The sequence below is a fragment of the Watersipora subatra genome, chromosome 11 (assembly GCF_963576615.1).
Source record: "Watersipora subatra chromosome 11, tzWatSuba1.1, whole genome shotgun sequence".
Classification (NCBI taxonomy): Eukaryota; Metazoa; Bryozoa; class Gymnolaemata; order Cheilostomatida; family Watersiporidae; genus Watersipora; species Watersipora subatra.
Window position 1 is genome coordinate 4,414,257 of NC_088718.1, and position 12,936 is coordinate 4,427,192.

General features: G+C 35.2%; 1 protein-coding gene across 1 annotated transcript; it reads left to right on the forward strand.

Moving 5' to 3' along the window:
• Positions 1 to 520: 520 nt before the first annotated feature.
• Positions 521 to 12,719, forward strand: LOC137407745 (putative methyltransferase DDB_G0268948). Its single transcript, XM_068094126.1, has 6 exons — positions 521 to 529; positions 862 to 1,034; positions 1,570 to 1,783; positions 8,388 to 8,494; positions 11,327 to 11,464; positions 12,505 to 12,719. The coding sequence occupies exons 1-6, from the start codon at positions 521 to 523 to the stop codon at positions 12,602 to 12,604; spliced, it is 741 nt and encodes a 246-aa protein (XP_067950227.1). The 3' UTR covers positions 12,605 to 12,719.
• The last annotated feature ends 217 nt before the right edge of the window (positions 12,720 to 12,936 follow it).

Below are 12,936 nucleotides of genomic sequence, written 5' to 3' on the forward strand. Positions count from 1 at the left end.
GGTAGAACCTGAAGTGTTGGTCATAAACTAGTGCTCCGAAACATTTTATATTGAGCCTTTTATTGACCTTTCATTTCACGCAATAACATCACGTGTCAAAACAATAACCACATTGAGCTGAGTACGTCATCAAAATAAAGGGATTCCAACCTGCGGCTGTTTTTTTAATTGTTCGTTTATGAGCTTTTAATTTTAAGAGCTTGTAATCCCGTTGCCAGATATTTTGAATCTACAACACAGCAGAGTGAAACATGGTGAACCTTTTGATACCAAATAACTGTAATGTGAATTTTGTTGCAAGTCAACCTTTGAAAATGTGTAAAAGTTTCCAGTGATTTTCTTTCCAAGTTTAAATTTTTTTCAAGCTAACACAGGCTGAAGTTTTTTTTTTCAAGCATGTGTGAATATGACTCTTGAAAATTTTTAATAGATTTTAAAGTGTTTTTATTTAGTTTTAATACATTTTGAACCAATTTATTCAGACCAATTTTGAACCTAGTTTGTTGAGATATTACTTAAAATGCATCTGGTAAGCTATTGGGAGCAATTTTATGACGATCCGGCATGATTTTAGCCTTCTGTCAACACTGTAACATTGTATGTTGAGCTCCCCATATGCATCATTGCATTGAAAAAAATTTTCTAAAAGCTTTCCTGTAGCTTGCTAAGCAGGGTGTTATGTAATTGATGTCAATATAGAACACACATTATTTTAAACTTTAATGAAAAGACAACTCTAACAGCTGCTATGTATAAAATACTCATGAAGCTACTGATAATAAATTAATAACCGATGCTGCTAAACAACTACTCATGTTATAAGTTTATCCTGTTCAACTTTCATACATTAATTTGCTGTAGGTTTCAAATGAAGTCATCAAGTTTCCTTTTGCTGTTGATGTTGGCTGCGGTACTGGGCATCAATCTACAGTTCCACTAGCAAAATACTTTGACTCAGTGTTGGGGGTAGATATCAGTGAAGAGCAGATAGCAGAGGCAAACAAAAGCAAACATCCGGAGAATGTTAACTTTAAGTAAGTGGTTAACATATACACTATGTGTGGTTGAAAATGGCTTGACAACTGGTATAATTCAACATGTTATACTTACTTTTGCTAGCTATGTCTGTAATGCCGGATTGAGATTCAAAGATGCACTATTTAGTATCAGAACTCTTGACTTTGATGTAATAGTTTCCCTAAGTGGTACCGAAAGGATGAAATTGATACTTACCTTTTATACTTACCTTTACTTGCATGCTGCCTGTTTGACTTGGATTTTAACCCCATGATTTATTACTTTATGATTTTGGAAGATGAGAAAACTTTCTCTCGTGCATAATAATTTAGCAAAGATGCAAAACATTCTCTATAGTAATGAGGAACTTTTAGGGCGTATACATGGAATGCTACATGTTTGTCAAATTACTCCTTTTTACATTTCGTTAACATGTTTTCTATGGATGCAATTATTGATGATATACAATTTAGGCAAGAGAATGCCACTCTTATGAGTTTGCTTTAGGGAGAAATGCTTTTGACATTTTTATTCCTGGAATTTTGCTAACAGGGTGGCAGCAGGGGAAGCACTTCCTGTCGAAAATGAGACTGTATCATTACTTCAAGCAGCTGCTGCAGCACACTGGATGGATTTAGCGCAATTCTATAAAGAAGCTGACAGAGTTTTAACTCCTGGAGGGGTTGTCACGCTATATTGCAATGCAGGCCCAGCTCAAGCCTTGAACCATCCTAAATCTACTGAAGTCGATCCTATACTTAAGGAGGTAATGTTAACAACAATGGCGGTCAAATTTATTCTAGGGACAGGTTTTATACCATTTTCCTCACACTGTAATTGCTTATATAATATGGTGATATTCTTTTGCTTTGCACTGGGACTATTAATTGGTTTTGTGAATGAAAACATTTTGTTTGAAAACAAATTGTTTTAAACTTAGTAGCAGCTATTTTAATAACGGTAGAATTTGTTTAAATTTGAGTCCTTGAAAAGTACTTGAAAAAATGAACTTGAAAATTAGCTCCTCCAATGAACTGGAAATAGCCTTTAGAAGTACTGTATTTGATGGTTTATAGCGTACACTTGTTTTATTAAAAGTTGTTGAATATGTACTAGTTTTTTACTTTGACCACCGTCATTATCTTGTATTTGTATATAGCTGTTGTCATACTCTTTGTTCATATTGACTTACTCACCTGTTATGTAATTGTTATGTAATAATCCTTTTACTCTCTTGTCTCACTTATGTAGTAAGTCAGTTGCTGTTTAGCTTTCAAATATACAAGAATAACAGGTTATGGGCCCAGACAGGCAAACAAAGAAGCTGTACATGAGTTTGATACCAGAAAAAGGGTGATCGGCTATTATACTGACTGACCAACGACTGGTGAACCAGGAGTTAAAAAAAATTGATACCATGAACAGTGAAACAAGGACTACTGAACCAGAACATAGATTCTACCTCTCATTCTACAATGGACAGTGATAAATGGACAATAGATAAGTTGGACAGTCAGAACTATCAGACATGGAAGTTCCAGATGAAACACATTTTGCTGCTAAAGGATCTATACGATATCGTGGATGGTACTGAGAAAGCACCAGAAGGTTCAGCTGATCAAGTGCTGAAAACTGCTTTTAAATCCAGGTATCGTAAGGCTTTCTCAGTAATTGCTCTATCTGTTAGTACTGAACTTCTCTACTTAATAACAGATACAGAAGCACCTGATGTAGCATGGAAGCGGCTGCAAAACCATTTTGAACGTAAAAATGACAATGGCTGTGTAGGCAATGAATTGACATTTATCACTCATCATAGCAATGCATTTTCATCGCACAGTAGCTCATCCTGGCTAATTGACTCGGGAGCATCGTGTCGTATGACACCTAACAGGGAAAGTTTTAATAGCTACAAGAAGCTAGAACAGATAGCAATGGTCAGCCTAGGTGATGGTCGAACAGTTGAAGCTGTGGGAGTTGGTGTTGTAAAAGTGATGCTAAAGCTCAATCGTAGAGTTCAATGTGCATCTGCATTTTACAATGTACTTCATGTCCCTCAGCTAACAAGCAGTTTACTTTCAGTTCGAGCTGCCACTCAGAAAGGCTACATTGTTCAGTTCGGCCATACTCGATGTTGGATTAAGGATGCTAGTGGTCGAGTTAGGGCCATGGGATCACTAGCTAAGCTAATAAGCTGTTCAGTCTAGACTGTGTACAAACTGAAACTCAATATGCAAACACTGCTAGCGCAGAGATTTGGCATCAACGTCTAGTACATGTGAATAACACTACTCTGAAAAAACTGAGTAAAGGAAATATAGTCTGTGCTACAAGCTTACCTGCAATAGACATTTCTTTTTGTGAAGGCTGTGCTGAAGGAAAGATGACTCGTAAACCCTTCAAACCTGTGGGAGATATCAAGGCTACCCAAAAGCTGGAACAAGTGCATTCTGACGTTTGTACAATGGAAACAGAATCAATTGGAGGTAGCAAATACTTTGTTACCTTTATAGACGATTTTTCTAGATGCTGTGCTGTGTATTTTCTTAGAAACAAATCTGAGGTACCTGAGAAGTTCAAAGAGTTTGAAGCACATACAACCAATCAATCTGGAAAAACCATTAAAACACTGAGATCAGATAGAGGTGGTGAATACTTGTCTCAAGAATTTACCGACTACTTGAAATCTAAAGGTATTCATCATGAACTCACATCAGCTTACTCACCGGAACAAAATGGTGTTGCTGAGCGAATGAATAGAACTCTGTGTGAAGCAGCACGTTCAATGTTGTGCCATGCTAAATTGTCAAAGCAATACTGGGCTGAGGCCATTTCTACTGCTGCCTGCGTTAGAAATCGGCTTCCTACTTCCTCACACAAGAATGATCTCACACCGTATGAGAAGTGGTATGAACGCAAACCCAACATAGACAATCTAAGGGTGTTTGGATGTATTGCTTATGCTCATGTTCCAGATCAACTGCGACAGAAACTTGACAAGAAGTGCCAGAAGCTAAGGTTTATAGGATACAGCAAACAGTCAAAGGCATACCGCCTGCTTAATGAATCGACTGGTGAAGTCACTACTAGGCGAGACGTGGTATTTGATGAAACAAACTTTACAAATACCGTTAAACCATCATGTGACCAATATACAAAGCAGAAATCTATTCTTGTTGAACATTCAGTAAATGAACAGACAACTCCAAACCTATCTGGACAATGCACTGGTGAAGGGCAACAGCGACGCATATCTGCTTGCGAACGTAGACCTCCGGTTCGCTATGGAATTGATGAGTATGTAAGCCAGGCTCAACACGTCGCTCATCAAGCTGGTCACATAATTGAACCAGAGACATTCTCAGAGGCAAAACAAAGCTCTCAACATAAGGAATGGATAGAAGCTGCTAGGTGTGAGTATCAGTCACTGATAGATAATAATACCTGGAATCTTACAGAGTTACCTCAAGGACGTAGTAGTGCTGTTGGATGCAAGTGGGTGTTTAAAGCTAAACATCGAGGTGACGGAACTGTAGAGCGATTCAAAGGTCGTCTAGTGGCTAAGGGTTATTCACAGCAGCATGGAATAGACTATCATGAGACATTCTCACCTGTTGTTGGTTTTGCAACAATTCATACGCTACTGGCATATGGCCTTAGGCGCAACATGTACATTCATCAAATGGACGTTGTAGCTGCTTTTTTGAATGGCAGACTTGATGAAGAAGTCCACATGTCTCAACCAGAAGGTTTTATTAAACCTGGATCTGAACATCTTGTGTGTAAACTCAACAAGTCTATTTATGGACTGAAGCAATCCCCTAGATGCTGGAATCTTGCTCTAGATAGTTTTCTGAAGTCCATAGATTTTTGTCAGTCGACTACTGACCCATGTGTATATGTTAGAGATAGCAATTCAGGCATCAAAACTATAATGGCTGTATACGTTGACGATCTCATTATAATGAGTGATGACGATGCATCATTAATGCAAGTGAAGCATGCTCTCTCAAATCAGTTTAAAATGAAAGACTTAGGACCACTGCACTATTGCTTGGGGGTTAATATTGATCAACACGAGTCTTCAATATCTCTAGATCAACAATACTATCTCCAGCAAGTCATCAATCGCTTTGGTATGCAGGACTCAAACCCGGTATCCACACCTGCAGACATAAATGTTAAACTCATAAAATATGATGGAATCAGTAAGCCTGTAGATTCAAAAAAGTATCAAGCAATGGTTGGTTCACTTTTATATGCTTCAGTTGCAACACGTCCAGATATAGCACAAGCAGTAAGTGAAGTGTCAAAGTACAACTCATGTCCAACAGAAGCTCATCTTACTGCTGTAAAGCGAATCATACGCTATATCAAAGGAACACTGACAACTAATTTTTGCTGCAACAAGTCAGATGAAGCTAAAGTCGTCGGTTATTCCGATGCAAACTGGGCTGGAGACTTAGATAATCGATGTTCTACTTCAGGTAACGTGTTCCTAATGTCAGGTGGAGCTGTAAGCTGGCAAAGCAAACGTCAAAATACTGTAGCCGTCTCAACGGCAGAAGCTGAATACGTCTCGTTATTTCATGCAACACAAGAAGCAATGTGGTTACATAAGTTACTCAATGACATTGATGGCAAGGATGCTCATATGCCTACAACATGCATGGTTGACAATCAAGCAGCAATCGCTATAGCTAAGAACACTGCAACAAAATCCCGAACAAAACATATTGACATCAAATATCACTTTCTGCGAGAAGCTGTTGCAAATGGACACATTCTTATTAAATACTGTCCATCTGCTGATATGACTGCCGATATCTTAACTAAACCCCTATGCAGAGACCGTTTTGTAGTACATCGGCAGAACATGGGGCTAACAGATTAATAAGTGTGCATGTCAAAACTATGTGGGAGTGTTGAATATGTACTAGTTTTTGACTTTGACCACCGTCATTATCTTGTATTTGTATATAGCTGTTGTCATACTCTTTGTTCATATTGACTTACTCACCTGTTATGTAATTGTTATGTAATAATCCTTTTACTCTCTTGTCTCACTTATGTAGTAAGTCAGTTGCTGTTTAGCTTTCAAATATACAAGAATAACAAAAATGGTGTAAAAACTCTCTCTGCGTCTTATGTACATGATGAGGATTTTTCTTAAAATTCCACATGAAAATGTCACAGATGTTTTATCCTAGCTTAATGTTCATTTATTTACCATTTATTTGTTTATTTATTTCATTTATTTGTATGTCATCAAAATAAAGGGATTCCAACCTGCGGTTGTTTTTTTAATTGTTCGTTTATGAGCTTTTAATTTTAAGAGCTTGTAATCCCGTTGCCAGATATTTTGAATCTACAACACAGCAGAGTGAAACATGGTGAACCTTTTGATACCAAATAACTGTAATGCGAATTTTGTTGCAAGTCAACCTTTGAAAATGTGTAAAAGTTTCCAGTGATTTTCTTTCCAAGTTAAAATTTTTTTCAAGCTATATGGATGCAAGCTTTTCAAGGAATATGGATGCAAGAAACAAGAGGCAAAGTTACGCTACTCGCTACACATTTCCCGTTATAGAGGATGCAAATATAGGAGATGCAAATTAAGGATATGAAAATAAAGCAGCAGGATATTATGTTGAGCCTCCTACTGAAAAAAGATTTTCTCTTGGCAGCTGCAGGAAAATAAATTTGCTCATGAACGCAAGATTGAAAAGTTTAAAGGCACAGAAGGGTGGTGTTATCGCTTTATGAAGAGAGGTTTGTTAATGCGAACAAAAACATCGATTGGACGAAAAATTCCAGTGGATTATAATGACAAAATTGTTAATTTTCATAAATTTTTTATAGCTGCTTGAAAAAAACATTCCTTAAAACTCGGCCAGATTGGAAATATAGATGAAGTTTGACTAACATTTGATGTGCCATCACATAAAATTGAGCACGAAGAGCGCAAAGACTTGCAGTGGAAACGACAGGTGATAAAAAGACACATACATGTACGATTGCTCCTTCATGTTGCACCGATGAAACAAAACTGCCTCCTTTTTATATTTTTAAAAGGAAAACTTTCCCTACAGAAAAAGTACTAAAAAGTGTTCATTGTCATCCTAAAGAATAAATAAAGATGACCTGAAAATATGGTTATGAAATGTATGGGCGAGACATCCGGGTAGATTATTATGGATCATGCCACGAAAGAAAAGTGGTGAAAATATGGACTGATAAAGCAGTCATTCCTGGTGAGTAAACAGGTCAACTACAACCTTTAGATGTATCCCTAAATAGATCATTTAAGCAAGGTGTGAAGGAGCTTTGGAATGATCGGTTGACAATGCCAAATCACGATCTCACACCAACAGGAAGGATGAAAAGACCGAGCATTGCAGAAGTTGGTGAAAAGATGAAACAAGTTTGGGATAACGTCAGACCTGAAATTGTTGGGAAATCTTTTGGGAAATATAGTCTCAGCAACGCTCTTGATGGAACAGAGGATGACGCATAGGGTTATTTCAAGACTACGATTATAAAGATGGCCAATTACAGCGTTCTGGTTACGACAAATTTTTTGGACATAAAGACGAGTAATATTTGTTGACCTAGTTTTCTGTTTCTATTCACTTATTATGTCTTATGTTTTGTTATTTTGCTTTCCGTAAAGTTTTTGTATAAATCGTGTTTTCTCCTGCCAGAAGTAGTTTCCATAATCGTCCGGAGTGACTAGCTAAATTCTATGATTCTGTGATAACCTACTAAAATATGTATAAAAATCTATAAAAAAATTTCTTTCCAAGTCCTTCTGAAATTGAAAGTGCGTCCTAGGCAGAAATGTGTCCTATAGGCCATCAAATACCATATTTAAAAAGAACTCTGAACATTTACTAATCAGCTGCATGCAAAATTCGGAAAAATTAAAATTAAATTAAAAATTTTGTCAAATTAAATTCTAACAATAACAAGTCAGAGTTAAACTAAAGAGATCTAAATACTAAATACATCTATAGTGTTGTGTATTATTGTTATCATTGTATTGATGAAATTGTCAAAGCTATGTAATCTTATTGGTTATGTAATCTTATTGGTTTTGTGACCTTACTTACAGCTTTTTTATTATGTTATTTATTGTTATTTGTTTTTATTAGCTATTTTTAACTTTTTCCTAGCTAATTCAGCCTAGAATTTTTTCTTCATGTTTTTTTAGTTGCATAAGGTTATAGTTATAGTCTGTACTTGGTTAATTACCTAAGCATCTCAAGGTTAAAATATGCTTAGCCGGTTTTCTTTTTATAATAAAAGCTGTGTGAATCACCGTTTTGAACCTTCAAGTATATAATATTTAGCCTGTTAACTTATTACAGATATATGAAAGACCTTTGGAGAGAGGCTTTTGTCCCCCTGCCAATGACTTGGTGAGACGTCGTTACACAGATGAATGCTTTCAAATTCCTTATAGTGACAAAACGAGGTGATTAAACATTATTTCAGTTGGTTTTAATGGATTAGCATTGTGGTTTTTTCACTGTCTAACATTGAAATCATATATGAATAGAAAGATTCACACATTAACATAGTAATGTAATACAGTGGAACCACTACTTATAAAATACTCTGCTTGCGAAATTTTTAAGCTACAAAATGCCTTTTCGTAGAAATAATACGTCGACTTTTGAAAGATGTTTTAGATAGGAAAGACCAAAAGGCCTTTCAGAGCTTGGCCTGTTTGCTTTTTTGTTTGAAAAGCAAAATGAAAAAAGAAATTGCAACTTTGTTGTGTGTATTCACTTTGAATTTACCATGTATGGTTTGTTAATGAATGCTCTCATTTTGTACACTACTTTTTCTCTTGCCAACTTTTGGCTGCCTCTTTCCGCTGTTGTATAGTTTGGAGTTATCATATATCGCATCTAGAGTGGAAAAACTTTAATTTTTAGCAATTCAAGTTTTGTGTTTTCTATATGACAGTTTTTGGTTAGTATATATAAACCTTTATACTTGCGTGCATTTAACACATTTATTTTGAACAAAACAAAACCACGAAAGCAACACACCATTCACATCGTCTGACCGCCATACTCCTACTTCTGTGATCTTCGCTTTGCCCCGTTTCTATGGCTAAAGATATACAAACCAACGTACCATTCATAGTTTTTATTCATTATTTCTCCGGTTTTTTTTCCATGTGTACTTTTTATATTTATAGTTTAGTAATATAATTCTAACATGCGTTTATTACGTTTTAATTATTGAATGTATTTATAACTAGGTGGAATGCCTGTCGTTGCACGGTTAATAAAAAAACAGCTTATAAACAGTGGCTAGTAATGTAGTTGTCAAAATGCTATGAAATGGCTTCTGAAATCAAAATAATTTTGTAAGTAGAGATTCCACTTTGTATTCAAGTTCAGAACTGGCACACATTGATTGACATACTATCTTACCATGTTATTAGCCATGGTGAATATTACCGTCTTGTTTGGAAGATAACTGAACATCGATGGATTGTTCATGTTAATGTCATGCTACCTATCATACTTGCCAAGTAGTTGAGAAAAAAAAGTGTGAGAATGACAGTAAATGTAGTAGTTGAATCTGAAGCCTAGATTTCTTTGTGAAGTTTTTTTTCTTTATTGGTACCTACATGGGAGGCCCTTCCACGATTTTATTCAGTGTTCAGGTACTCTACTATCAATGTGAGGTCATGGTCGTTTGCCAACGATATGTCACAGCTCCATGTATAATCTTTGTTTATTGATGAAAAACTGTAGAGCAAATCGTTAGACATCAATGTTGCTAAATCTAAATAGCCCAGGTTTTATGGTTTCATTGTTGCTAACTTTGTATGATGATGAAGGCTCACAACTAGTAAACAAAGGGAAAATATTTATGAATTCATCATGCTAAGTTTATCGTTTAAATCAATAGTACAAATTTACTACACTGTTGAACTTTAAACTGTTGAACTTTGACTTATGATCACTGATACATAAATCTTTTTATTAGACGACAAAAAGAACCTTAGCAAATATTTATCTGGAAATAATTTCCAACATACATCGTCTGAAATGTTTCAAAACATAACAATTTTGTAAGTAAAAGTAAAGAAGATAGTAGAAATTACAATAAAACCAAAGTAATAAAAATATATGTTAATTTAAGCTATATATGATTGTTAGTAAGAATTATTAAATGTAAGAAAAACTTGTTTATTTGAGAAACACTTGGAGCCGTTTATCTAAATCAGTCAATATGTGTTTCACCCATATCGTTTGTGTGCCATTTGACTTTCTTGATGGTGAAATATAATTTTATGTTATTTATAAACATTTATGTTAAAAAACAACAACATACCTTTGGTAGAATAACATTTAATACTTAGTTAAACAAAACGGTTGCAATCTTTTGCATTAACGAAAATTTCTTCACATAATTTACTATTACAGTTGTCTAACTTTTGTTGTTATTTTAAACAATTTGCCCAGCTTAAAAGTCTGTTTTCTTGCAGGCTAAATGATATTCAGACAATGATACGTACTCCTTCGAGTTAAGGTTAAAAAGTTTAACGATTTTTTACGGTAAGTTATAAGATATCAGTGCTAAAAGTGACAGCATTACAATGACGATAAAACAGACGGGTAAGAACACTAGACATAGTTTTATTGAATGCGTGAAGTATATTTGTGAAAATATTTCGACGAATGAGGTTGCAAGAAAGTGTAAACAGAAACCATCTCTCACAACTACATCACATTCGAGCCGTTTTGGAAAGGGAATCCAAACTACGGCGGTCTCATGTGGCTGCGGTTTTCTGTTCGTTTTTGAGCTTTTAAGAGCTTGTAATCACCTTTCCACATATTTGGCACCTACAACACAACAGAGTAAGACATGATGAATCTTTTCATATCAAATAATTGTAATGTGAATTTTGTTGCAAGTCAACCTTTAACCTTTTAATTTAATGACTAGAGTAACTGTGGTATTATTCGTTTGTGTCTACAACTTTTCTTTTTTATGACTCACTTGGTTTAGGGGCCATGATTACAGTAATTTTATGATAAATTAAGCCCACGCCATTGATGTTAATTTGAATTGATTTTCTCATTTGTTTCAATACAGTGAAATCTATGCAGCAAAGAAAAAATTGTATGGCTAAAATATTAAGTCAGTCACAGCTTTTTAGTTTAGCGAACTCCACCTTCATCGTACATTAATGGAAAGATAAGACAAGTTTGTCTTACAAGTTTATAGTTTTGTGTCGTGATTGTAGCAAGTGTGGCACAAACATGTTGACTTGTTTCAGGATAGACAACATTCCACATCCTATTACAAACACTGTTGAAGGTTATGTGAAATTTTGTAAAACCTTGTCATCATTCCGAAAGATGGAACAGGCAGAGCCTGATTTGACTGAGCAGTGGATAGAGGATGCTACATCCAGGTTATTATGGCTTTATGTTCTTAATCAGAGTTCATTGACAGATTTTAGTTTAATCGAGGTTGATTTTTCAGTCAGCATGCATAAAACGCAATGATACGATTCTTTCCCGTTGTTTTGCTGCCATTCATGCCGAAGGTCAGATTGTTTGACTGACGAAACATGTTTGGCCTGGTCATACTGCATTCACAACGATATATTCCTGCATGATTAACAGAAATCACTTTACAAGCCCATGAAGAATCATTACGTAATTTATATATTATTTTTTATGATGGTTTTATTTTTGGAGCGGTTTTTAACTGATTCAAAAACTTCATACATGAGTTCAGCAAAGTTTGAGAACCGGGGGTTCTCAAGCGTAACTTGGTAGCTAAATTTTCCATTAGCTGTCAGGCTTCACTAATTTATTTCATAGAGGCTTACTCAAATGCTCTTCGAGTAAAAGTGCAATTTATAAATTCTGGAACGAACGAGTGTTGTGATGTTATGATGTTCCTTATTATCCATATTCCATACTTCATATGATTTGATTAGCGTTATGGCAGTTTATGAGATGTTAGTTAGGTGCATAATAATGGCGGTTGAAAAAGGTCATAGTTGAAGGTTAAAGAACAACAGCTCCAAAATACGTGCTGTGTCTATAGATACATTCAAATAAAATTTTGTTTCTTATTAAGGCTATTAATTTTGGCAGTTTTACTAGTTGCAGTAAAATATCTGGCTGCATGTAAACTTGAAATTTGCTGTCCTATACACAAACTGAAATTTTTTTTTACGGGGTTTTTACCGAGATATATATACCGTCATGTGATGTATACTGTATACATGACACCTTCAAGTGTTGACTGGCACAATGAGGAAATGTTTTTCTTGGTGCATATTTTTTGCTGTATATAGTAGCATAGGGAATCCATTTGCCGGATGGCGTTTTGTATAAATTTATATGGATACTCAGAATTGGCTTAAAAAGTAGGAGCATTACTGTCAACTGATTATGTTCCTCCTGAAAGCTCTACTGTGATATTTTGATATTGTTGCAGATTGTTGAATGCACTGGAAACCACTGACATGTCCAGCGAATTAGTCGTTTATTTTCAAGTGCACATGTTACTCGGCCGGAAGCCACACCAACCCAAGTGAATGGAACATTCTTACAAGAATTAAATTCATCTGCATGAACTGTGCTAATGTTGACAATATATTTTTTATTTTTATATTCTATTTAATCAGAGAATTGTACAATCCATACATAAATCCATGGCAATCCCTGCGATACTCATGTTCAGTACATAATCTTAACCTTGGAAGAAATTTGTAAACTAACTATTAATAGAAAGAGTGGTAATGGAATCATTGATTGATAAATAGTGACATTTGTGTGCCATGTAGAACTGGGTATATTTACACTTGTGCTGATGTTGAAAATGATTCTTTATGTGAAGTTATATCTTTTTATTGTATGATATATATTA

Bases quoted from the DNA above. Each gene is read 5' to 3' on its own strand.
- LOC137407745 (XM_068094126.1), top strand. The intron at 8,495-11,326 runs GTGATTAAACAT...GACTTGTTTCAG, and splicing joins CCTTATAGTGACAAAACGAG to GATAGACAACATTCCACATC. The intron at 11,465-12,504 runs GTTATTATGGCT...ATATTGTTGCAG, and splicing joins ATAGAGGATGCTACATCCAG to ATTGTTGAATGCACTGGAAA.